This window comes from Archocentrus centrarchus, chromosome 8, assembly GCF_007364275.1.
Source record: "Archocentrus centrarchus isolate MPI-CPG fArcCen1 chromosome 8, fArcCen1, whole genome shotgun sequence".
Taxonomy (NCBI): Eukaryota; Metazoa; Chordata; class Actinopteri; order Cichliformes; family Cichlidae; genus Archocentrus; species Archocentrus centrarchus.
This window is the reverse complement of record NC_044353.1, coordinates 20,822,279-20,849,314: the sequence shown is the minus strand read 5'-3', so window position 1 is coordinate 20,849,314 and position 27,036 is coordinate 20,822,279. Positions and strand designations below refer to the sequence as shown.

At 40.2% G+C, this 27,036-nt stretch overlaps 2 protein-coding genes across 6 annotated transcripts in view; one reads left to right on the top strand and one right to left on the bottom strand.

Moving 5' to 3' along the window:
• Positions 1–1,334: 1,334 nt before the first annotated feature.
• LOC115784194 (somatostatin receptor type 2-like) lies at positions 1,335–19,092 on the top strand. Of its 5 annotated transcripts, none has more exons than XR_004020277.1 (4): positions 1,335–1,447; positions 8,539–8,661; positions 9,232–9,297; positions 18,370–19,092. XR_004020277.1 is itself a non-coding variant. In XM_030735323.1 (3 exons), exon 3 carries the CDS (start codon positions 3,775–3,777, stop codon positions 4,885–4,887), a length of 1,113 nt encoding a protein of 370 aa, XP_030591183.1. In that variant the 5' UTR covers positions 1,378–1,447; positions 2,043–2,169; positions 3,732–3,774; the 3' UTR covers positions 4,888–7,058. The 5 variants fall into 5 exon arrangements, 3 of the variants coding, with proteins under 3 accessions (XP_030591184.1, XP_030591183.1, XP_030591182.1); XR_004020278.1 differs by having other exon boundaries at positions 8,539–8,689; XM_030735323.1 differs by lacking the exons at positions 8,539–8,661; positions 9,232–9,297; positions 18,370–19,092 and adding exons at positions 2,043–2,169; positions 3,732–7,058 and having other exon boundaries at positions 1,378–1,447.
• Positions 9,278–27,036, bottom strand: part of LOC115784193 (ubiquitin carboxyl-terminal hydrolase 22-like) — a 31,848-nt gene continuing 14,089 nt past the window's right edge. Inside the window, exons 2-13 of the mRNA XM_030735321.1 lie at positions 23,397–23,529; positions 21,799–21,912; positions 21,595–21,696; positions 19,397–19,563; positions 17,607–17,766; positions 17,038–17,140; positions 15,799–15,957; positions 14,301–14,427; positions 13,164–13,255; positions 12,639–12,701; positions 12,025–12,174; positions 9,278–10,470 (exon numbers count right to left, since the gene is read on the bottom strand). Of these exons, the coding sequence (XP_030591181.1) occupies positions 10,428–10,470; positions 12,025–12,174; positions 12,639–12,701; positions 13,164–13,255; positions 14,301–14,427; positions 15,799–15,957; positions 17,038–17,140; positions 17,607–17,766; positions 19,397–19,563; positions 21,595–21,696; positions 21,799–21,912; positions 23,397–23,529 (1,413 nt within the window). The 3' untranslated portion in view covers positions 9,278–10,427. The remainder of the gene's footprint in view (positions 10,471–12,024; positions 12,175–12,638; positions 12,702–13,163; positions 13,256–14,300; positions 14,428–15,798; positions 15,958–17,037; positions 17,141–17,606; positions 17,767–19,396; positions 19,564–21,594; positions 21,697–21,798; positions 21,913–23,396; positions 23,530–27,036) is intronic.

The window sequence follows — 27,036 nt, the reverse complement described above, 5'->3', positions numbered from 1 at the left end:
TTAATGCACAGCCTAAATTAGAAAAGCGTGATTCAAAGGTTGCACTTCCTTAATTTAGAAAAAAGCAAGGCAGACACAGTGGATTTAGTCCAGTTTGAAACCTGATGTGGTCTGATTTTTTTCCAGATTGGTCGTTGATTCATGTGTCATGAGCAATACAAGTAGTGTTAAGACAGAAAGTGCAGGTCTGTCAACTTACTGATCACGGCTTTTGTGGCAGAAATCCCTCCTTCATCCATTTCCAGAGAAACCTAAGTTGCACCTTGATATTATGCTATCATATTGAATAATTCCCCAACATTTTCCTGCCAGCCTGTTACTTACAGGGTATCATTTGCTTTTCTTTTGACCTCTTGCAGACTAGTTACCAGCTGCTGTGAAGGGTTTAAAAACACAACTGACAAAGAAAATGCTTAACAATTTGTTCTCCCAAGCCACTTATAAGCTTTGATAAAAGTGTTACACTCTCTCTCTCTCTCTCACACACACACACACACACACACACACACACACACACAGACACTCAACATGGTCATTTAGAAAAAAAAAAACTTAGCACATTACAAATTTCTCTTTAACCACTTCACACCAAGTCAAGATTGCATTTACATAAAGACTATAAAGTAATACTACAATACTATTTTCAAATGTGTTCTACCTGTGCTGAAGATTGGACCCCACTCATAGCAGCATAATGTGATGGACGGGTGGCTTGTGTACTGTCATCCACATGTTGAGGAAGAAATGATTGGGACACTGGATTTGGGTTTGTCACCCTTCCATCATCATGCAGAGCAGCTCGAGAAAATCGGAAAATCCAACTGCTGGGTATCAGAGGTGTGGAGTGAAGCATGCTGCAGCCACCACAACTACATCGTGCATCGTTGAGATTTCTGCACATATATTGCGTTTATCATATAGAGAAAACAAGATTAAAGTAGCTCTCTGTTAGATTTCTATTTGATTTCTATTCTATTTGACATCTCCGTGATCACTACTGCCTCTGAAGGCTGAAAGCTGAACTAAGCGTGAAATGCGGCCATTGACTTGAAGTGCACCTTTTTGGTTACAAGTGATATTTTCCTTAGTGGATGAGAAGCCCCTCTCCACTCAAAACTTGCTGCTTTTCTTGACTGTTTGATTTTCACTGTGCAGATTACAGTTTCTGACATATGCGTGTTGCACTGTAAAGTTTAGGTTCATTCAGGTGATTCTTTGTTTGCCAAGGGGTTGTCACATGGATGAATCCGCATGTTTGATCTGGCACAAATCTTATGCCAGATACGGTATCTGGTATCTGAGATGCCCTTTCCTGACGCAACCCTCCCGTTTATCCGGGCTTGAGCCGCAGGTGTCCTGCCATTTGTGTCGCCGCTTGGTTTCGAATCAGAGATCTTTCGCGTGTTAAACTATTGTAAATGTGTGGTGTCAAATGTTTCAATTGAAGGTAAGCTTCTTTGAGTTTGTAGCTTTCCTTTGACAGTAAACCGTGTGGCAGTCAATCCTGAGTTTAAGAAAGTCAGTTTTGACATATTTTACCCAATTCTTAAAAAAAAAAAAAAAACCGCTTTGCACGTCAGTGCGCTAATGTAATTTTGGAAATCTGATAAATAGACTTGTCACGCGACGATATTTTTTTCAAAGTTAACTAATAATTGAACGAGTTTGTTTGAACTGACTACCTCTACCTCTTGGTGTCAACTTTATTGTCACTTCCCGAAGCTCTCCTGCCCACGGCGGTGCAGGGCTTTCGCCACGAGAGTTGCTAAATGAAAACACGCTCCATGCAGATCAGCTCCATCTTATGCGGGATTGGCTATCTGCATCACTGGAGACGGCCTCTCTCTTCGTTCAGAGGTGAGCCTCTTCAGCACCTCCCCGGCGCTGCATCTCTGCGTCCTTAAACATCCCCGCGCCCTCCTGCTGGAGACAGTTACTGCGCGCGTCACACCACGAGCGCATCGGCGCTTTTCTCTTTTTCTCCTGTTGTGTAATACACAATGCATTATGGAATTGTTAAAGAGAAATTTTGCATCACCCAGAGGTTTTCCATCTCGATGCCTATGAGACAAACTTGAGGAATATCTGAAGATGAACCTGCCGCGGACACTGAAACATTTAAATCCACACAGAAGCGGCGCGTTCTGTGAGCACTGAAAATAAGCCCAGGTAAGACAATAACCACCAAGAGCAACTGCCAGGGGATGATGTGAATAAAAATGTACATTAATAAAGGAGGAGTTAAGTTTCCAGATTGATGAATTAAATACGGGAATTTAAAAAATGGCTCGCCAATTTATCGTAGGCTGTGGCAATTTTGTTAACTATTTACACAGGCGAGATTTCACAACACATAACCAAACAAAATCCTCTCCTGTTTGTGTACAGAGTTTCCTAATATTGTTAATGAGTGACTTAACCTCACTCTTGTATGAATATCTTGTCTTCAGCTGAAAATCCACGTTCTAAAGGGCTTTGGCCAATGAAGGAGAAACACACCAGCCACTTTATTATTAAAAATACTATTTTCGCCATTTGTTCTAGGAGCAAACTGCATTTTTCACTTCTCTCTGTCTGTGCTGGCCGCATATTATTAAAGAGAGAGAGCAAGAGAGAATACCTGTTGCTCAGCTTGCACAGTACCTCAAACACAGCATTTTCTTCCTTTATCTTTCACAGTGGTTACAAAATGCACCAAACACCAGCAGTGTTTAGTTAGTTATGTGTGATTTATTTTTCACCTCCATAAGTGTTTCAGGCATTGTGTTAATCGTGTCTGTGTTCAGCCTCTGTGGGAATAATTACACATTATCTTGTTTATTCTTTGCAAGGCAATGGGAACATGCTTTTTTTCTGTTTCCAAGTGGTAGATTATGCAACACCATAAGCCAGCTGAATCAGATAAAGGACGTTTAGTTATCACTGAGTTCAAATATCCGTTTTATTAACATTCGGCCACTGGTTTACCAAATACAAGACTGCAGGCAGAGTCCGGCCTTTCCTGCTGCTATGGAGAAAATGATGCACTGGCATAATAAAACCTCTTGTCTTTTTGGCACCAGACTAAGTTGTCAGACCACGTTTGCCTCCTGTGTATTGGCAGTGAGAAGAGCTTCAGTCTGACTGCAATAAGGCTATTGGCAGTACAGTGATTCCTCCATTCAATTACTTAGGCTGAGATAAATTTACATCCATGCCTTCCCCCTAATAAATTTGGAGGGGGGTGTCAACAAAGAATCCAATGTAGCTTGTCACAGCTGATCATTTTTGCAGCATGTGAAATGAAAGAATTTCCCCCGGGAGAGCTAATGGCTGCAGGGTGTGTGGAGTGATTTCCCTGAGCAGCAGTAATACTGACCAAATAAACACGCAAAGAAGATGTAACCTCAGGGAGAAAGCACTGTCTAAGCTTCTGTGTGAGAACATATTCCTCTGCAGACATGTTGTTAGTCATGTTCGTTCTCAAGTGAGATAATCAAGATGTAAGATTTTGGCCATATTTGTGACAAGGGGGTTAAATAAGAGTTAAAAGGGCTGAAACTGTATTGCTTTATCATGCACACACATGTGAGTGGCTATTATGTGCAAAATGCCATATAATAGCCACTCATGTCATCCATCAGCCAGTGGATCAATGACTGTGTTTTCTGCTAATCAGACCATAATTGCCAGGACTGAAAAAATACAATAAAGCATTTCATACTTTTGCTGACAGCTTCTCTTGTGCCCAGGTGGGATGTCATAATCAGTGAGAGACCCAGAGACTGAGGTGTCATGGACACGGGGATCATCCCATCCTCTCCTCCGAACCTGTCAGAGCACCTCATGTGTGACAGCTTCATGCAGGGCAATGAGTCTATCCCGCAAGGGAACTCTACAGACAGCAGCTTCAACAGAACCAGCACAGTGGTCATCACCTGCATGTACTTTCTGGTTTGTGCTGTGGGACTCTGTGGAAACGCCCTCGTCATCTACGTCATTCTGCGCTACGCCAAGATGAAGACGGTTACCAACATCTACATCCTCAACTTGGCAGTTGCTGATGTACTCTTCATGCTTGGCCTGCCGTTCATTGCCATCCAGTTGGCGCTGGTCCACTGGCCATTCGGGCCTGTGCTTTGCAGGGTCGTGATGACCGTTGACTCTCTGAACCAGTTCACTTCTATCTTCTGCCTAATGGTCATGAGCATTGACCGCTACTTGGCTGTAGTGCATCCCATTAAATCCACAAAGTGGAGGAAGCCACGCATGGCCAAGACTATCAATCTAGCAGTATGGGGGGTGTCGCTGATGGTTAATCTGCCCATTGTTATCTACAGTGGCGTAATTACAAAGCATGATGGCTGCTTCTGCACCATTGTGTGGCCTGAACCTCAAGAGGCTTACTACACCGCATTCATGTTCTACACATTCATCCTGGGCTTCTTCCTGCCCCTCATGGTCATCTGCCTTTGCTACTTGTGCATCATCATCAAGGTGAAGTCCTCGGGCATCCGTGTGGGCTCTTCCAAGAGGAAGCGTTCAGAAAGGAAAGTCACCCGGATGGTGTCCATCGTGGTGGCAGTGTTTGTTTTCTGCTGGCTGCCGTTCTACGTTTTCAATGTCACATCAGTGACGGGCACCATCAGCACCACCCCCATCCTGAGAAGTATCTTTGCGTTTGTGGTGGTTCTAGGATATGCCAATAGCTGCGCTAACCCCATCCTTTATGCCTTCTTATCAGAGAACTTCAAGAAGAGTTTCCAAAATGTTCTGTGTCTTAAAAATGTGGGAGGGCTGGACGAAGTTGACCGAAGTGATAGCCGGCAGGACAAATCTCGCATGATGAATGACCCCACGGAGACACAGAGTACTCTGCTTAATGGGGACCTGCAAACAAGCATCTGAGAGGAAGAAAACTCATGTACACAAAGAAGCCAATAGCTGACTCACGGAAACAGTCATCACTTATCAATCTCTCTAAGGTCGCATCAGGAAGAACATTAGTAAATATTAAACCTATTGAGAACCAACACAAAGTAAAAAAAAACAAAGGCACGCCAAACTGCAGTGTTCCTCCTGATGGGTTATCAGGGTCTAAGCAAATCCATTAAAATATAATTACACAAATTTATAATTGTTTTCTTTAGGCTGTGAATGAAATGGAAATTTTATCTTCTCGGTCACGAGTGTATTAACTCTGAAGTAACTAAACAGACACCAACACCCAATTGCAGATGTACCCAATTTGCCAGTGTAGTAGAGACACGTGGTTATGTACAAAGTTTACAGCAGAGAGCCAAGTGTACACATTTTTGTATTGAGTGAAAACTACAACAGAACGGTGTGTTCAGATATTGTGTAACTGCAGGTTATTTGTTTGTTTCTAGTGAGTTTTTTGACAGCAAATAAAATAGAAACAGTGTTAAAAAAAAGTCTCACACACACACACACACACATATATATATATATATATAAATAATACTCTATTTCAGACATAGAACTTAATATCACTGCTGTTGTGTGTCATGTTCTGTAATATAGTTATTTATTTTTTCTAATTTTTGTGAGTGATTTTACTTGCAAGACAAATGTATGAAATGTGAATGTTGAGTAGTAAATATTTAGTCCTGTGTCTCCTTCTCCTTGCATTACTCTGTGTACATGTATAATTTAGATCCTATTAAAGGGTACTGGCTTGGCAATATATCAAGCAAGCCTCTAACCAAAATGCTGCTAAGATGTATAGACATTTTGTAGAATTGTAGGACCATGGTGTATCATTAGTAATATTACCTGCCTGTCATCACTGCTTATTATATAATGATGCATATCATATAGGAATGTTGGACAGCTGGTTCTAAATTTTTAAGAATGAGTCCAGAATCGTGACTCGTTTTCTGTTTATTCTTCTTTTTTTTGTTTTCTTTTTTTTGTTTGTTTGTTTTCTTAAAGCATGAAACCTGTCCAGATCATTTCTTATTTATGGTTATTTTGCTCCATTTTTTTTTTCTATCCACCCATTTCCCAGGAGCTGCAGTATTTATCAAAAGATATAGATCACTTATAGATCAGTTTTCCTGTGTCTGGAGGCTGAGCTTGTCCCCTACACTTCCACATCACAATTATTAGTTAACACTTTGCATCCTTTGACTCTGAACCATCCTCCTCTGTGGCATCTTGGGGCTACATTTCAAGTGTGGTTTGCAACACTGCCTGCCTGCGTGATGTGAATTTGTGAAGGGCTAGAACACTTATCCTAAAGAGGCTGTGGTGTTCCTTTTTAAATCATCACTGTGCTGCTTCAAGAGTCCACAGTTCATTCTGACAGTCTGTGACTAACTCTTTGTTCCTATAGTCAGATTACTATCTTTGTGGCTTATGAAACATTTATACTAGAAGCGGAGGTTTCCTCAAACACATCAAATCTAATCTAATCTAATCTAGTAACAGATTTTAATTCATAAAGAGTTGTGACTGCCCGTGTGTTGATGTGAACACCTCAGCTAGAAGTCTCTAGCAAACATGAGGTAAAATATGTGTTACTACTGGTGTAAGCATGCTGTGTTGAATTTGTACTTCTTTGTGTGTGTTTACATGATATGCAGAAGTGTGCGCGCACACACACACACACACACACACATACACACTTAGTCACACCAGATCCATAACTAACCAAATTCTATATCCAACCTCTCTCTCTCTCTCTCTCTGCAGTATTGCTAAATATGTTTATCGGAGCGTAACTTCTTATTAGTATTGAAAGACATGGCGCTCCTCTAGTGTCCTATATTTCTATAGCAACAGTGACCAGTTGGAGTTGGTCGCATAGAAACATTTATAGTATGACAATAATAGAGAGATGGATCCAGGAATAAATTATGACCAGATGTCGCTCAGATGACTGAGCTACAAACTCAAACATCTTCATAACATATAAAAGTGTATAATTTGTATGTAGTAGTTCGTGGTACAAAATGTAAGCCAGAGCAAAACAAACACCTTGCATTAAGTATCATGGTAGCAGATATTAACAGAAAACTGTGTTACTGTTGTTAATTAATAATTTTTTTTTTTTTTTTTTGTGGGGGGGGTCTGTATTTTGGATTATGTATGTTCCGTTGTCTAATGAGATAAGATTGTGTATAGTTGTGTTGAAAACTGAATAAAGAATACATGCAGTATTGTGAAGCTGACCTCTTTCACCTGTTTTGACATGAATGAGCAGGTACACACGTTTATGAAGACCGTGCCACGGGTGTACAGAGGTGAGGCTAAAGGGGAAATCTGATTGGACCCCTATGTTGCCCACCCCAAAAAACATGTTGTCATGTCATTACAATCATTGGTGGAAATTAAAGAGGAGGGGGTGCCCCCCAGTGCTGACAAAAACAGCACAGTCATCATCAGCGCATCACATTAAATATATGACTATGCAATGTTAAATATTACATGCAATGAAAGCTATTAGTTTAAATATGGAATGAAACAGTACATTATTCATTTTGAAAGATGGACTCGCTCCCGTGGACCTCACAGCGGCTTAATCCCCTACAGTACTTTGCAAACTGTACAAAGAATGTGTGAGAGGTCTACCACCCAGTAAAATTAAATATATTTGCTATTTTATTAACCTCTTTATCTCACTGTATTGTAATTTAATATTGTTACAAGGCACCTACAGCATGTTTCCTAATGTGCGCTTATGGAGATGGGTGATCTGTGCACATTATAACTCAATGAATTCTCAACCAATTTTACAACTGGTTCTTCCCTGTGCCACCCACTTAAAAAAAAAAAAAAGAAAGAAGAAGAAACAAATCCTGGAAACACCCCTGAGGATGTGAAATATTAAATTAAAAGCCAATTCACTTAAAAGTCTTTTAATTGGTGGGAAGTTATGTTCACATCAAATTATGTTTGGAATCTCCACTTTACATTTTTACCACAAAAAAAATAATTGTGTCATTGCAAATCATAAATATGGAACAAGTTTGAGTCACGTCATAATAAATCAGATGTTAATGAATTCTCGTCTTCTGCTCACCATAAAAATTGCAGCATAATAGTGTGAAAACACATTTTAATATAAAGCTCTTGTCCTGAAAGGATATAACCACAACTTATCTACTGTTTCAGTCTGGAATGTGGTTAAATGCCCATGATCAGACTTTGTGTGTTGTGCTTCTCAATGTAACCACAAGGTGGCGACATAATCATATGCCTAACCACATCTGGCATATTTGCAGTTGTGTTTCACGGTGTTCAGTCTCTAAGTCTTGACAAACTGAGGCTCTTATTTCTTTTCTGGTCATTCCCTGTTCTACCATAAGAGTGCCTTGATGGTAGATCAGAAACTGTACAGCAAATAATTTTAAACAACAGTTACCTAGTCGATGCGGCTCAGATGCACTACAGCGCTTCACTTCTGAAAATATATTTTAATGTGTAAAGAAGAAGAAAAAAAAAAAAAAAAAAAGACAGCATATCCATATTCCAGTTTTGTTCTGAGTTTAATCACTGAAACGAATGAAGCTCTCCTCTTCCTTTTCGTTTCAGCTGTGTCCCTGAATGTCCTTTGGGTGGCCTCAACTGCTCCAAGACAGAACAAAACCACAGTGTGACCATTTCAGAAGTCTTCAATTTCACTCTTCAGAAATTCTTCATCGCCTACGAGCTGAGGTTACGCAGAAGACCCAAAGATATGCATGTTGGTTTTCAACAGAGCAGCTAAACAAACAGGGGGTTGTGTTTTTTTTCCTTTATGTGGCATTACATCGTGATTGGTTAGGGCCCTCATATTATTTTATTTTTTTTTACATGAGTTATTTTCAATCTGGTATTGTTTTATACACACGATCAGTGACCACGAGACCCTGACATGTATGTGCATTATCTAAAGTCTGAGTTGACAAATGATTTAATAGAATACTAGGTTTGCAGAGGCAAGACATACTGTAAGCCAAACTGGTCTACACCATCCACAGTTGCCATGGAGAAGATTAATACTGATGGATGCAGAGCCAGGCTGTGGTCGCACAAGGCCCATATATGTGCAATGTGTTTAATCCACTATAAATCTCAAAATAGCCGTCCCACCCCAAAATACAGAACAAAAATCATGATGGGCAACAAGCCTTGAGCCATTACTAAGGGCAATTTTTCACATATAAGATCATGAGAGCCCAATCGCATGCAGTGCTGTTAACTGGGCTTCCTTTTTTTTCTCTTTTTTTTTTTTTTCTTGCACAGAACATTCAAGGTGTTCAACTAGAGGAGAACACATCAGCCTCACATATTATAGGACCTGATCTGAAGGTATGTGTATTGAGTCTTCTCTTTAGAATGTCATACAGTACAAAATCCAAAGCTCACATTCAACATACACACGCTCTAAACAGCAAAGGTGAGCCAATTAATCATCACCATCATTATACCAACAATTCCACAAGAATGAAAGCATAATACGTCAAAAACATTTCCAGTACCAGGACAGCAAGGAACATATGACTGTACTGAAAATAATAATTAAAAAAAAAAAAAAGACACAGAAAAGAAAACGAGTAAACAAAAACTCAACGAGTTGCTAAAAAAATAGATATTCCCTGCCCTCAACCAGACTTAAAAAAAATAATAATGAAACAATCAACACAGTAAATAATGAAACATGAGAACACTCAGGTCCAAATGTGTTTAGTTTCCATGGCAGCGCTTCCCCAGCTACTGGCAAAGGCAGCGTCTCTAAGCTCTCCCATTATTTCTTTGCCCATAAAAAATAGATGTATACTAGATTCATACAGTATTTCATAACTAAATTCACAAATGATAAGAATCATAACCATAACTTTAAAAATGTTCTTGCAAAGTTCATAATACGCTGATTTATATATATATAATTTTTTTTTAAATTTTTTTTTTTTTGCATTCAGTCCTATATGCATATGACAACATACTGTCCTCCATCATGACTAAGTTAAATGCTTGGTCAGCTGAAATGAGAGCACCATGGGAGAGAAATGAAGGGGGGGTGGGGTTGGGTTGGGGGGGTCAGAATACTGTAAGAAATATCCAGATATGCCCAATCGACGTGACAGTCAGTCACGCTCAGACTCTGCCCCTGCAGCAGGAAGGGGAAGGGAGAGAGAATGAGGGGGTGTGGGGCCTCTTCCCTCTGCCCAAGCCTGGAACTGGCGACTCGTCCTTCTCTCCTCTTTATTCAGTTTTGTCAAGTAGATGCCAAGAAGTAGCTCAGTGCTTATTTTATTTTCTTTTGAAAGGATGTGTGATTTTACACGTCTTTTTTGTTGTTTGTTTTTGTCCTCCAGAGCTGGAGGAGCAGACTGGTAGTCAAAAGATTTCAGGTAGCTTTGTGTGTTTCATCCTGTCTCCAGTCCCTCGACTCTCTCATTAAAAGCAAAGTGGTTCTTCATGGTCATTGGTCACAAAGACTACTCATATTCAAGGAACTGTTTATGGTAGAATAAGAGATACCTAGAGGCAAAAGGAAAAAAAAAAAAAGAATTAATTACGGTATCAAACTTGCATACCTTGGCAGCATTTGTGATTTCTTTTGGCCATTTTTCAGAGAATATGAATGATAAACACAAAAGCTTTTCCTTCACTCAGGGTTTGTGGTTGAGTGAAGCATTTCCTATCAAATAATTGTGTTTGCCTTTTTTTAAAATCACAATGTCAACAGAAACTATCCAAATGACCCTGATCAAAAGTTTACAAACATTAGTTATTAAAACCGTGCATTGCCTCTTTTGCTCAGGTGGTAAAGCTGCCCATTCTTCTTGGCAAAATGCCTCCAAGTTCCTATAAAGTCTTGTATGAACTACAGGTTTGAGATCTCCCCAAAGTGTCTCAATGATATTGAGGTCAGCAGACTTCTTTCTGCTGCAGCCAATGCCAGTGGATGTTTGTCACGCTGGAACGTCCAAATGCTTCAGCTTCCGGGGTGATGAGTGCAAATTTTCCTCCAGTATTTTCTGATAACATGCTGCATTCATCTTGCCATCAATTTTGACCAAGTTCCCTGCGCCTGTGTACTGTAGCTCACACATCCCCAAAACATCAGCAATCCACCTCCGTTTCTCACAGCAGGGGTGGTGTACTTTTCATCATAGGCTTTGTTGACACCTCTCCAAATGTAGCATTTGTGGTTGGGGCCAAAAGCCCACACCAAATAATTTTGTTCCAGACGTTTTGAGACATGTCCCAGTGCAGTTTGGAATATTATAAGCGGGCCCAGTAACGGCTTTCTTCTGGCGACTCAACCAAGCAACCCATTTTTCTTCAAGTGCCTCCTTATTGTGCATTTTGAAACAGACGCAGAGAATCCTGTATGTCAGCTGAAGTTATTTGTGGATTTTTCTTTGGATCACAAACAATTTTCCAGGCAGTTGTGGCTGAATTTTTTTTTTTTGCTGGTCTACTTGACCATTGGCTTGGTTTCAACAGAATCCCTCATTTTCCACATCGTAACAGAGTCTGAATGCTGCTGATTGGCATTCTCAAATCCTTGGATATCTTTTTATATCCTTGTCCTATTTTATCAAGTTCAACTATTTTCTCCTGCAGCCCCTTTGATAATTCTTTGGCTTTCCCCGTGAAACACGCAAGGGTCTCTCAGGAGCCCAGAAACTCGCTGACTTTTTTACACACACACACACACACACACACACAAATTATAAGCAAACAGATCACAAATGAGGATGGTTACCTATAGTAGCCATTTAAACCCCTGTGTGTCAACTTGTGTGTGTGTTATCACGCCAAAACCTCTAAGGGTATGTAAACTTTTGATAAGGGTCATTTGAGTAGTTTGTTTTCATTATGATCTACAAAGATTGAACACACGATTGTTGGATAATAAATGGCTTCACCCAACCTCCAACCATGAGTGAAAAAAGTTTTTGTGTTATTGTTCTTATTCTCTGAAAAATGGCCAAAATAAAGAAAAGAAAAGCTCAAATTCTGCCAGGGTGTGTAAACTTTGGAGCACAACCGTATGTAGCATTAATGTTTTGTTTGGACTTTTACCCTTCACTATCGAGTACATCCTTAATGCTGGCCTTGGTGATTATGGCATCATCACATTTGAACCACTGATCCTTGTGCTGGCGGATGAAGCTGGTGTAGTGGCCACTCTCTAATGTGCCTTGGTGGTTGACCACCGCAAACAAGGAATACCTGAAAATAAGAGAAAATGAAGCGTATGAATGAATTTTTATCCAAGAAAGTCCCATTATCCCCAAATACATGAGCGCTTCTAGTTCCAAACCCTGCACATTACACTTTAAGATAATCTTTCACACTATGGCGATATTAACAAAAAACATTTTCAATGTTTCCTTCTACTTTACCACAAGCTCTAAGTTTTAACAATACAGTATATTCCCAATAAATGTCCTGGAAAATTAATGCTGTTGTAGCTGCAATGGATGAAGAAAACTAAGCAGCTTTTAATAGGCTTCAAATTGATTTAATTAGGGGAAGTCACAGCTGGATGGTTCAGGATTGTTCAGGTCATTAGCATGTGTTATCGTGTTAGAGCTGAAATTTCTTCTGTGATGTCAGTCAGCAATGCTGCACAACTGCTGAGAATTTAGTGTTAATAATCAGTTTGCTGTATATACATATTCCAAGGTACTCACTTATTGTCATTGTTTAATACATCAACCGACTGTTGATACTGCCCGTTCATTCTGCTCTCTTTACTGTAGAAAACAGAGAAAACGTCATGTAAAAAAAATAAAAAAATTGAAGCAAGTGTAAACTAGCACAAAAATCCACTAGGTGGCAGAATAACACAATCAATGAAAGCACGTGGGTTCTCTGCCTGTACCACTAATGATTTTTCAGTCTATGAGAGCAGCAGAGCTGAATGGATGCAACATTCAGGGGTGGGGCAAGACTGCTGCTGCTGCTGCTGCTGCATGCTCTAGTGACATCAATATATATTACTAGGGATTATTTACATAAAGATTTTTGGCAGATGCATCTACATATGTAAGCGTGTCATAAGTACACCGGTAAACTTTTAAATGGAATAAACATTTTTTTTTCCATTTGGATGCTTGCTATACAATATTTACTGTAATATATGGAGTTAAAAAAAATAAGCTTAGGGCTTGATCTGTAGTAAAAATACAACACGTGGAGTTCTGCGATCATCTCACCTGGATGCCATGAAGGGCGTCATGTCCAGCTCTAGAGGGAAGGAAACATAGGTGGTAATCTTCCTCCGCAGTTTAGCAGAGTGCTCAAACCGCTGGAGAGAACCAGAGAGGGTTGATGAGAGGGCAGATGGGAGAGAGATGGGGTGGGGGGCAAGAGAAGCAGGGGGATGGGGAAACAAACATATTTAGAACTAACTGTCATCATCATTACAACAAACAAAAAACAACATGTGTGAAATGTGTGTTTTCCTCCCCGGCTGTCAAATATTTACATATTCATAACAAGAGAGGCTCAGATTTATTTAAGACAATATCCTCGTGGCCTGTTTCTATGAATACCATAAATACCTTATAGGCCTCCAGTATTGCAATAAATAAAAAATGAAGAATGGGGGGCTGTATGAGTCATTAAAATCATACGTGTCCTGGGACACTGATATGAAGGCAACAACAGCTAAATCAAATTATGAGCACACCTACGCACGCACATGTGCCAGCCAGCTAAGGGCGACATAATTTGAACCTTGCTGACATCAGCTGCAAGGCTGCATACACACAGACCAAAATGAAATAACATACTAAAGCTACTGAAATATAGACTAAGTACACATAATTAAGAAAACAGCAGCACAATTCATATGTGTGAAGAATAAAAAGAGGTTCAAGAGCAAATGTATATGTTTTTCTTCTGGCCTGTAGTGCAATATACGCCAACTACAGGAAGCATGGAGCTAGACAACCTCATAGTTTGGCATTAATATTTACATCTTGTCATGAGCAAGGACAGATGCAAGATTCCCTATGTGCAGCCATAAAGCTGCTAAAGCTGTATTCTGATAGAAAGAAAGATGTAACTGCTCACAATGTTTGTGATTTTAAGAGGACGAGACTTCAGCACCACAAGGCAAGTGCTATTTAGTTAGTGCAATTATATTCAGAGCAAGCAGGCATCTAACCAACGCATGCACACATTTGATTTTAGGGTGAACTTTCCTTTTAAGCCACATGACACGGCTCTTTTTACTATTTTGGAGTGGTGACAAAATTAGACGTGCAAATGCTAGATCCTCAGATTAGCTTTAAATAATCAAACTGTCAGACAGTAACGAGTGATAATTGGCAGCACGAGTGACTCACTTTGAGATGGAAACAGGCTACGATGGGAAGCTTCTTCATTGTCAGCTGTTTGGTGGACTCCTGGTAACTATGGCAACCACCACATTTGATTTTGGCACTGCTTCCTAGATGCTCGGGTCGCGTAAACCTGCAGAGTGAAGAATGCAATAAAAAGAGGGGAGAGGTGATGTGTTAAAACAAGAGGCCAGAAAATGGATTTGGAATGGAGGTCTGAAATGTGAGAAAAGAGGGAGAAAGATTTCTGTGTGGAAAGCTTATGTTAGATATCATCTGAATATGCATGACACCACACCTGATCTCAGTCTCACTGGAAGAATATAAAGATCTGTATAATATGCCTGCCTGCAGGGTTTTGCTGCAGACCCTGCGTGTCAGTTTGCCTAACGCAAAAGCCCATGTGGTGTTGCCAACGCCTCTATCACCATGGCAATAGCATCAACCAGCTCTGTACCTTTAAGAGACTTGCTGCAGCAACTAGAGATGTGTGAGGAGCTGCAGTTTAAAAAAAAAAAAAAGTCAGAAGGAGAGGAGGTGAGAAAAAGAGAGGAGGAGGATGAGACAAATGTAAGAGGTAGAGAGTGAGGGCACAAGGGAGAGGAATGAAATAAGATAAGGAGAAGAGGAAAACAAATTGAAAAAATGAGGAGGCAGTAGAGGAGATATGAGAGGTCACACTCTCTCTGTCAACCTGGTGATGGGAGATGATGAAATCCAAGGATAACAGGGTTGTTGTGCGTGAGTAGACACCATATGCAACCTCTCTTACAAATGGGGGAATTCATTTTCTACCAGTGCTGAAAGAACATAGGTGAACTGGCAAGACCACAGATGACTACAGCTACTTGTAGCCCAATAAGCTTGTAGCATCTAACCAGTAGAATTTTTTTTTTTCCTGTTTGGCAAGAAGCTCCGTTTAGCACTACAACATACAAATAATACAATTTTTGGTAGTGTAGAAACATGGAAAACGCAAACAGAGATGAATCGGCAACCTGCCTGCAGTTAAGGCCTTTCTGACACATACACAAGTATTTTTGAAACTGAGTTTTTCTTCCTTGACTCTCAAAAAGAAAAAATTGTCCACACAAGCAGTGCTTTAAAAAAAACGACATCTTCATTTACATGAAAATGCAAAAAACATATTTCAAGTGCTTTTAAAATGCCTGCATAATCAGCAGGCAATGATATAACCCTAATACCAACACCATGCTGCCAGACAAAAGCTCTGCCACTGTGATGTCATAAGCACCTTGAGGCGACTGTTGTGATTTGGCGCTATATAAATAAAACTGAAATGGATTGAATAATTCAAAAGATCAACTTTTCCCTGTTTACACATTAACAGAGTATCTGCACCATAGACAGATTTTTTCCATAGGCCTGTTTTCAGTGAATTTATGCCGTTTTTCAAAAGGTCAAAATGCTGCAGTAAAAAAAAAAAAAAAAAAAAAACTCCCCTGTACACCTCGACCCAGCCTTAAAATAAATGACTATGTACCTGCGCAAGCAGTCTGTGAGTGTGGTGGATCCTGACAGGTGGCTTTCGCCATTAACTGTGCTGCCATCCCCTCCAGGGCTGAGGGGCCAAAATGGCGTGGATGAGCCAGGAAGGTCCAGACTGATGTCCCAGAATGGATCTATCGTTGTGGAAACCCCACTACAGAAGGAAAAAAAAAAGAAGGAAGTCCAGTTATGATGTTTGACTAATAGTGTGGTTTTGTGTAGTTTTATGTCACTTGACAGGATGATGACATAGATGGTAACGCACAAAATGAAATTCACACAGCCCCTTTAGATTCTGATCATGTTTTTGTTTAAGCCTGCTGGAAGACTGAATGTGTGCGTGTGCATAATATCCACATAGCTGTTCCAGGTCCATTTGCAATTCAATGACGTGTTACATCAGAGAAAATTGGCTTTGCATAAGGAATTTGTATTATTACAGCCCAATAAGCGTGATGGACTGCAGCCTGGGCAAAATGGAGGCCTCAGGTGCAAAATGCACAGAGTGTACATAAATATATATGCACAGGGACGGGCTGCCAAAAATTATCACTGTTAATTAGATGAGTCATGGTTTTGTAATACCCAGAGAAACCAGTGGGTGGCTAGCAAGGCAAGTAGACATGCACTTACGGTGATAGGAGTTCAGCTCTGCTATAATATGGCACCATTATGGCACTACTTTACTTTGAAAACCTTTGCTGATGCATTTTGTTGCTTAAGAGTTTTCCCATTATAGTCAAAAAGTTATTTTAGTGGTTATGAAGGGGCTTGATTCACTGTCACAATGATGCACCATCATCAGTAGCTCTGCATCAGCAGTCTCCACTTTCACTGTAGACGCAGGTAATATCACAGCAAACTGGGCTGGGCTTGCCTGCTAGTCTGGGTGAGGTGCTTTCCAGTTCAGTGCAGCGTGCTAGTGTTAATATGACAGGACAGCTCTAGGGGGAAGGCAGGCAATGCTTGGGTTGTGCTGCTGTCTAGACAACTTCCATTAAAGCAACTCTGCAGGGACTGGGCCTTTGAATAAGAGTGCAAAAACCAATGGTTCCTCCACTACTGGAGGATGAATATGTGGAGGATGGATGAATGAGTAAATGTAGGGGGGACAGGAGTGATGTTCCTTCAAGATGAATGCTTTGTGTTTAAGCAAATTTTCCTTTGCATTATTACAGTGTTTTTAACTGACACACACACACACACACACACACACACACACACACTTACTTACTGGCACACTTGACAGGTAACATCTGATTGCAGGCCCCCGGTGAAGATTTGGTCAATGATGCAGTTACAGTGGTTTGGATTGTTGGCCTTCTTGCCGTTGTCATCTGTTAGAGAACAAAAATAAATATATAAAAAGTCTAAAAGTCTCACTTCACAACTCTCTGGATTCTCTGTAGCCAATCAAGGTGACCCAACCTGTCATTGCACTGCAGCAGGGCCTATTGACATTCCTTACACTGCTTGCTTGCTGTCCGTTTGGCACATTGTAAGTCTCCTTCAGTATGTTTCCAGTGAAATAGGGCACTGTGCTCTGTCAGTAAATTTTAGGTATATTTCACTATGCCAGATCAGAGACAGTAGGTGGCTCTGTCTCCTAACACTCCTCTCAGTCTCAGCTGACACTGCTCTTAGCTGTTTACTCATTTCAGTCAAACTGGAAATAAAATATTAACTGAAACATTTTCAAATACAAACAAATAAATAAACAAACCCATTAAACATATTTTGTGCACGCACAACTTAGTATCAAGCTTGACCCTAAAAGCTTTGAGGATAACAAGTAAAGCTTACTGATAGTGTCTCCTTTGCAGTGCCTATGCAGTACGTCCAATGCTGCAATGAGGAACTCGTGGGCATCTTGCTGCTCATAGCCTGCGAGGTGGCGTGCATGAGTCCACACCAGGTGCAGCAGCCGGAATGGAATGTGGGGCGAGCGGTGGCCCGAGTAGAACTGGGAGAAGGGATAAAAGATGGGACAGGTGGTGGGGGGTGAAGAAGAAAGGTGGTTAGCCTATTTTTCCAGGTGTTACCAGGTGTGTTATTTTATCCACTTTATTCCAGTCTCTTCTGGCTGTTTTGTAAGCACTTCAATCTACAGGTCTTGTCAGATATGAATGAATTCTAACACATGTCACAAAACAGAACCAGCTCTGATGACAGCACATCCACAGAGAGGGGAAGTGCAAGGCACAACACAGACAAGTCAAAGTGGATGGGTGGGAAAAAAAAGGGGAGAGTTTGGAGCAAAAACATCCATCTGTTGTGTGTTGCAAAGTCTCTTGGTTGCCACTGGAATTGGAGTGAATGAAAACCCAGGGCAGGGTCAAAAGATATCGATAAGAAAGTGACAACGCAAGCACTGGCAGGGTGCAAACAGTGCAATGAAGTTCCAGCGAGAGCTCATTAATGCCAGAGAAAGATCTTATTTCTCAACACGCAGATAATGCGCACACCTCGCTTTCTTCTCCTCAGTTTTCTCTGAAGTCTGATTGAGTGGTGAAAGGGAAAGACAAAAGAAAAATGCCGCTCTGACATCTCTTTTTGAATCTTACAGACTATTCTGCTTTTTGGCAGTCTGAAGGTGGCTGACAAACGAATTACGCGACAAGAAGAAGACAAGAAGGGGGGGGGAGAGGAAGAGGAGCGAGTCGATGATCAAAGCGGGCCGCACCTCCCCTTTTCGAATCTAAAAAGCTGCCTGAGAGTGTGCAGGTGCCTGCAGAGTCAGAAGACAACTTTTGATGAAGATATGGGGGGGAGTTGGATGTAAGCAATGAAATTAGACCTAGGCACAAAAAAAAAAGAAAAAAGAAAAAAAAGAGGAAAGATAACTGTGCATCTGCAAGGAATTGTTTCAATGTAAGATCCTGAATTTTCTGTCTCAGTAACACTTGAAAACTAAATCAATGCCTGTATGCCTGAGCAGCAGAGGTGAGCGATAAACTCCTTCATGTGCAATGTAGCTGAACAGCTCAGCCAACTGAGACAGGGCAGACATGTCTGTGTGTTGTGGAGGTGGGGGCTGATGATTCAACTCGTTATATATTATAACACCACTTGCCAACTGTGTGCCTATATAGACTGGAAATGAGAGGATGTAAGAAGAAAGTGAGACAGTGTGGGAGCAGAGTAGGCACTCATTATGTAAGACTCTGGGTTGATGAGTTTATTAGACATAAAATGCCAATTTTCTGTAGCAAAAAAAAACAAAACAAAAAAACAAACAAAAAAAAAAAAAGGCTGTGCAATATAAATCTCGCTGGCTGATCAGGTTCAATAAAGGTGTATAATTACTGCATTCTGCTCATCCATTTGTATGTGGCTCTGTACATTTCCTTTCAGGCAGGATTTCGTCCCTCCTCTCTGCCGCCCTCTTTGGACTTGACAAAAGAGCACAAGAGTGACTCAGCCTTTTATGGCAGAGAAAACATTCTGTATTGTAATGTTATTTTTTTTTTTTTTTTTTTTTTTAAACTCTCAAATTATAGCTGTGTAAACCAAAGATTTTCAAACATTCTTATTTTGCCATTTACCAAACCTATGGAACTTATGGAAGTTTACACGTCAACTGTGCATCATACCTCCTGAAAGAGCTGCGACATCTCACACACCAGACAGGAGTTTGATTGCATCTCGCACTTGTGTCTGTCAGAGAGAAAGAAGTCTCGCAGCAGTGGTGTGTGTGTTAGGGCCTGAACAATGCAGTTCATGAAGCACGTGTTGCCCAGGTTTATTAGCCCTCGTAAACCTGTGGAATAAGAGAAGAGTGAGAACAATATGGCGGTGAAGGTTAAACATGGCAGTGACTCATATTCACTCTGTTGGATTTCTCAGTCCTCTGTGACAGTAACAGCCTTGAAATATCTTTGGCATTTTTGATAAAACAAGTATCTGAAACAACCATCTTGGCACAATGAAATTATACTTATATACTATATTATAATTGCATTTTATAGGCCACAATTTGGAAAAATATTTGATAGTCGCAGCACTGGTTGATATACAGTGAATTCAAAAGATATTCAGCCTTTTTTTTTTTTCAGCAAACTCTTGATTACATTTTGTGTCAACAAAACACTGCATCAATTTACATTCAGTAACCCAGGATGAAAAATGTAAAACTTTTATTTCCGTACTTTGTAGAAGCCCGTTCAGCAACAGCTTCTAGACTTCTGGAGTATGTCAGTACTAGCAATGCAGCCTATGTTTGGGCACCTGTCCCATTACTTCTGCCAGATTTTCTCAGACTTATTCAGACTGGATGGGAAGCGTGTAGCAGCTCCTATTTACGGTTCTCTTTGCTGATTTTCTCTGAGTTTTAAGTACGAGTTTTGGCTCAACCTTGCCAGATAATTATCCAAACCCCAATCCAGCACTGTCTTAGCTGTTAGCTTTGGGTCATCGTTATGACCCAAATGGTGACACTGTTCACATTCATCTCTCACTAAATTGCAATAGGTTTCCCTGGCCCTGCGATTGAGAACTAATCCCATAGCATGATCCTACTACCACCATGCTTCGCCACAGGCCAGGAGATGAGCAGTGCTTGGTGTTCACTAGGAGTTCTTCCCAAAAAGTCAAATCTTTGCCTCAGCATCTTTGGAGAATTCAGTGACCTGTCATGTGTCTTTTACTCAACAGCGACATATGTGAGTGATGGTTTTCTCTACAGATGGCTTTTGAAGCTGAGACATATCAAACCACTATGCTACTGGAAACACTCGTAGTCTAGAAATCTTAGAAATGGCTTGATGCCTTTAGCCTGATCTGAGGCTTAACACAATTTCATCACAGAGCTCTAGTGAGTTAATTGGATTTCATGCTTTTTGCAATGGCACTTAATGCGAATTGCAATACCTTCTAGACACATGTCTAAAGGACAACTAAAGCAAACAAATGCACCTTGTCAGAATATGAAGTTAAGTAAAGAGTGTGAACACTTCTATACATTAAATGTACTGAGTTAAATTTGGTTATTAAGTATAGATTGATGGATAACAGGCTGGTTCATTTATTTAAACATAATAAAGCATATAGGACATGAAGGAAAGACACATCCAATTACACATGGGTATTAGGAATGAAAGCCACCAACACTTTGTGATCAATCTTGGTGTGGCTGAAAAGTTAATATGGTGTTGGGTCAGGCCTGCCAGCAACACTATGTGTAACTTGGATGTGTTCCCAAAGCTTTGAATTAATTAATTTAGAGTGTAAAATGATGGCGAGAAGAACAGGTGAGCCACAGCTATGTTTTGGCTCTAATCCAATTGACCAAGGTTTGGTTCTCGATAAGAGCGCTCAGTGAGAGCCTAAATGCTTTAGACTGGTCCTGGCGGGCACACACACATAAAAGCACTGTCCACTGCCCAGTCAGGGTGACCAAACAAGTTGTTTGAAGGTATAAGAGAGGGAAGGCTGGTTGGAGACAAGGCAGAAAGAAGGGTAAATTACTACATGTACAAAATTAGAGAACAGGAGGGGGGAAAGCATGGCACCAGATAACTGGGAAAACAGAACAAAGAGTAGAGATAGACACAGTCTGATGTGGTGTGCATATATCTGAGAGGGAACACTGTGTCCTGGCTCTCCCAGTGCACTGCCTGTGGGGCTGCCCAGTCTGGTTGACCTTGAGTATTACACTGAAATGCATGACTGACTCCAAGTACACTTGCAACATATGCACATGTAAACACATACACACAGAGCCATGGAGAAAACCCCCAGCAATCACAACTGTCAAGAGAAGAAAAGCTAAACAGAGCAGTCCATTGCCCACCTATGGTGCAGTTTGTAGTGATTTTCCTTCGCTTTGGATTGTGTCGTAATAACTCTAGCTCCCTCTTGGTTGGCTCCCATGTTGTGTATTTCTCCCCTATGCCTGTGGACAGAAAGAAACGCAAATGTGACGGCACAGAGATTATCAGGCTGGTTTACTTTAAAAAGGCTGCATTCATTTGTGACAGAAAACAGAATGCTATACCTTGCAATTTCCATGCTTTCCTCTGCTCCTCTTTGGCAATCTGCTCCATGTCTTTGTCGTAAATGTAGTCTTGACATACAAAACAATATATTCCACCGTATAATAAGTCTATTGCTAGAAGCAGAAAGGAGGGGGAAAGAGAGTGAGAAGGAGACTGCAGTATAATTCCAGGTAGATTTTTCTAGTACAGTAATTCACACAGGTTTAGTATTATTATTATTTTTATTTTTTTTTTTTTTTACAGTCTAATACCCCTGGTGAAACCAGCATCCATTGTTACCATCTCATTGCTTCTACTGAAAAATTAGAAATGTGAGGCAGGCAGTGATGAAATAGGTGTATTTGTCTACCACCCCCACTTGTGCTTCCCATTAACACAACCCACCTTCTACCATTTTCAAACTCCACAGCAACAATATTTCAGCTCTGTTGCTGTGACAACCTATTTTTAGCTTAACCGGACATCTTTCTGTTTTTGGCACTACACACAATAAGAAGGTGAGCAAACGCATCGTGTAGAAAATCTAACTGGTGTGTATGTGCTGTTGAGTGTTTTGCAAGGGCATGAAAAATAAGATGGTAAAATAAATTTAGGAATAGGACGCTCCTCTGCGTACAACAGCACCCAGATAATGAAGAAAAATGAGAACAATACAAGAGGCAGAGAGAGGAGGAAGACAAAGACTACAAGTCCTGCACAAGGCATGAGAAGTGTTTTAGCAGTTGTGCTAAAATGAGTAAAGAACAAGAGCAAAATAATGAGAGGATGAATACGCAGAGAAAAGAGGTAGCCAGAAAAAAGTGGACAAAGAAGGCATGAGAATAGTCCTGTGAGTGATCCTGTTAGGAACAGGAAGTGAAAATGATGGGAAAGGTGCCCTGAGAAGGGAGGTTGACATCTAGCAGAAGAGCAGACAGGGGAGTTTGGATTAATTTGATTAGAGGTAGAGAGGAACAGAGTGCCAATGTCAGGGAGGCACCTGTGGAAAGCTCAAAGCTAATTAAGACTGTAGCCCAGCGCACGGGGCGGCGTGTGTGTGTAACCAAACTATTGAAATGGATTAAATCAATTAAAGCTATTAAGATATGAACAAAGCTATTTTATTGTCCCCTTTGTTTCTACATTCAGTTGTCATCATCAGAATGATATCAAAATCTTGCTCATTAATACATTTGTCTTAAATTTATTCCTTTGTCTTATTTAGCATAATTAGCATGTAATGTCGAAGCTAGAGGTTTTTGGTAGCAGAAGATTAGCAAAGTCTACCATTCCTTTGCTGCAACAAGAAGCAGACTCTGGTAGATTACGTATGAATAGCTTAGCTCCCACAAGAACTGTAATGTGATGCGGTGAGAGTGAGGGTTGGTGCCTTGGCTGCTCAGTTGGCTGAGTTCAAAATCTATTTTGCCACTGGTATTGAGAATAACCAAATGGGGTTGACTAAAAATGTTGTGCCTTTAATGTAAAGACTGACATGATATTTTTTTTAAGTAACATACCACAAAATACCATAATATACCCTAAAAATATGCTGTCTAAATCATCATTGGGGTAAATACTTCTTGAATTTATTTCTGAAACAGTAGAAGTGGCTTACCTAGATTGTGTCTCTTGTTTTTTGCGTGTTCGTGGATGTGTTTCTTTGTAAAACAGCCGAAAAAAACACAGTAGAGACAAGAGTGGAGTCGGTTCAGGTGGGCGCCACACATGTGACAGATACACGACTTGGCCTAGAGAAAAAGAACAAAGAGAGGACAGGGGACAAAAGGGGTTGAGATCAAGGCAGGAGAGGACAACTCCATATTATGAGAAACTGCTCTGCAGCAGGACAGATGCAGATGTGATCTCTTTGAGTTCTGCGTCAAAGTCAGTCAGACAAACAATTCTGAGGACACAAAGCTTGAAGGGACCTGACATAAGGACAGACTAAAGACTGCTGGGCCTGTTGACAAATCAAAAACAGTGACAAATTAATTTCATAATGAATCTCTCTCTCTTAAACACATGCAGGCCATTAAGGGCATCAATGCTCGATAGACACACCAGAGGATGCAGAATATATGTGGTTAACACTAACAGCAGTAGGTGCCTGTTGCCAATGATGTCACGCTTTAGAAGGCATAGCATAACTGGCAAACATGCAAAAACCTCTTCTTAAAAGGTATCAATGTAAAATAATCAGTGAGTATAAAGCTAAAAGACTAAAGAGCATGAGTGGCACAAGTATATGGATCAAATGACACAATGAGCACAACACAGTGCTGAACCTGCAGCTTCACTGCATGAATAATGTTATGAACCATGGAGCAGGACAGAACTGCTCTGCAAAGAAGTGGAATTGACATGCAGGTCAAGCATTTAAACGGGTGATAAGTCAACATGTACAGCATGACAATAAATACAGCATTTTAAATGTGACTAAAGTCAGTGTTTTGTCTGAATATTGTTTTGTTTTTTTTAAGAAATGTAAGGGACACAACAGCAGAAAGTTGATCACACGCCTGTTCTGAGAGGGAGGAATTGAATAAGGGAGGGAGGGGAAAGAAAGCAATCTAATCAAAGCCTTTCAGTGTGCAGACCTGATGCAATGAGTCACCCACTTAGAGGGAAGATAGGGCAAAAAAAAAAAAGCTGTGAAGTAGGTGAAGATACAGAAAAAGTACCGACTGGACAGCTTTTGGGCGCGGTGTGTGAAACCAATCTCACCCTTCTTCTTTATAACTAGCTCCATGGACATAAACTCTGCATTGTCTGCCTATTGCTAACTTTAAGTTGGGCTACAACAGTGTAATCTGACACGGTCTGAAAAACATTAATGCTCACTGTGCTGCAGAAATTTAAAAAAAAAAAAACAGGTTGCCAGCCAGTTCTGCTTTCTTCTTCCTGGACAACACAAATGGAACAGCATTACTACACAACTATCAAAGATACTACTTAGGAATAATAACACAATCATTATCCCAAAAATAACTATCTTGCAGGTTATTCAACAAATATGGTCAAAATTTTAAATATGTTCTAGGATGAAATTTTGTAGTTCCCACAACAAAGGCAGCATATTTTCTAATATGGTTAAAGTGGACAGTTCAATTAGGCTTCTACTTGAATATTAGTCTTAGCTATATGTAACAAACTATTACAGCTGCAAGCAACCACACTGTTCAGCAGGGTCAGTCACCATGATCTCATCAAGTATGGTTATAAAAACTCATAAGACAAAATGCATTTTTTGCAGTGCCCCATAGAGGTGAAATGCAATGCTTTTGTGCTTCCTTAAAAATTAGGTTTCAGTCGTTGTGAGGTTTAGATCTCACTTCCTGTTATTAAGTTGCTGTGACAAATACTTAAGAAAATCAAACATTGATATAATCATTTTTGGAGCTCCTCTGTAACAATTTTAGAGAAGAATGGAGAAAGCATACCTGCTTTTTTCACAAAATGCAATATGGTGAAGACACCTCAGGTCTGTTCCCCCAATTACCGCTAACAATAGGCACAGACCTGCAAATTCAGCAACTCATCTTAAAAGAGACTTTAAATATTTATTCCAACAGAATGGCCGTCATAACTCCCAAAACCCTAAAAGTCCCTGTTAGTAGATGATTTTACAATTGATCAAATTTTGCCTTATAGAAACATGGTTGCAGCAGGAAGAATACGTTAGTTTAAATGAATCAATTACACTAACTGCCAGAATCCTCCAAGCACAGGCCGAGGAGGAGGAGCAGCAGCAATCTTTTAATCTAGCTTATCAATGAACCAAAAACCTATACAGAATTATAATTCATTAACCTTGTGCATCCTAACTGGAAAACACAAAAACATGTTTTATTTGTTGTTACAGCCCTTATTCAAATTATCTAACCAACTTTTTATCTGATTTAGTGCTCATTTCATATAAAATATATATAGTGGCTGATTCTGACAGCCTCAACACTGCATTTAATTTATTATTAGATTCAAGTGGCTTTTCTCAAAATTAAATGAGCCCATTCATCATTTTAATCACTCTCTATCTTGCCCTGATACAACAACCGAACATTTAGCAAACCTTTTGTCTGACCATTTCTTCATTTAATTTTACAATAATGGTCTACACAGCACTGGAAAAAAAAAATTCAGAACACTAGATGTCTTTCTGAAAGTGATATACAAAATTTAAAGAAGTGGTTCCTGCTTTGTTAGCTTCTTCAATGTCATGTACCAACACAGTGTAGAGCAACTTCATTATGCTGATATAGGCTCAGACTGCTGTAGGCCTCTTTCCACTCTGCATGTACCACTACAGCACATCATTAAATTTTTGTCTTTTCTCTCCTGTAGTCTGTGTTTTGTCCCGTCTCCCTATACTCTCTTCTTTTATCTTTCCCCTCAAACCCCAATTGGTGGCAGCAGATGGCCGCCCCTCCCTGAACCTGGTTCTTCTAAAGGTTTCTTCGTGTTAAAAGGGAGTTTTTCATTCTCACCGTTACAAAGTGCTTGCTCACAGGGGGTCATTAGATTGGGTTTTCCCCAATACTGTAGAGTCTTTACAGTTTAACACACCTTGAAGTGACTGTTGTTATGATTTAGCATAAATAAACGTGAATTGAATTGATTTGAACTTTGAACTATTAGACAGACCACACTACAGTGCTGAGGAGGAGAATCTGAAGACTCCTAATGCATGTTCAAAGTTTAAGAACATTTGTACCAACAGTTCTAAACTGTGATAGTGAAAAACAAAAAGTGGTGACCATGAAGAGACAGTTGAAACAAAGTTACTCACAATAATAACTATCAAAATATGCTGGCCATGAAAACAAAGGTATCTCAATAAAGAATGTGTGTGATCCTCAAAGCCTTCTCCAGCACATCCTAAAGATTCTCAATGGGGTTGAGGCGTCGACTCTGAGACGCCCATGTGAAAATGATGTTTTGTGCTCCGTGAACCCCCTCTTTCACAATTTGAGCACAATGAATCCTGGTATTGGAATCCTGGAACATGCCCGTGGTATCAAGGATTAAAAAAAAAAAAATTACTGATGGAAACTCCTGGTCATTCAATATATTCAGGTAGGGCATTTCTAGGGCACATAACATTGCTGAATCTAGGCCTCCAATCCAATGGAAGGCTTTTACTTAAAGGGGACATTTCATGCAAAATCCACTTTTTTTCCCTATTACTTTTTTTTTTGTCTATTACGTCACAGTATTTGCTGTGGAACTCTAAACAAGGTCACAGACTTCTGGCTAAC

Excerpts from the sequence above, each read along its gene's own strand:
- LOC115784194 (XM_030735324.1), top strand. The coding sequence starts at position 3,775 with ATGGACACGGGGATCATCCCATCCTCTCCTCCGAACCTGTCAGAGCAC.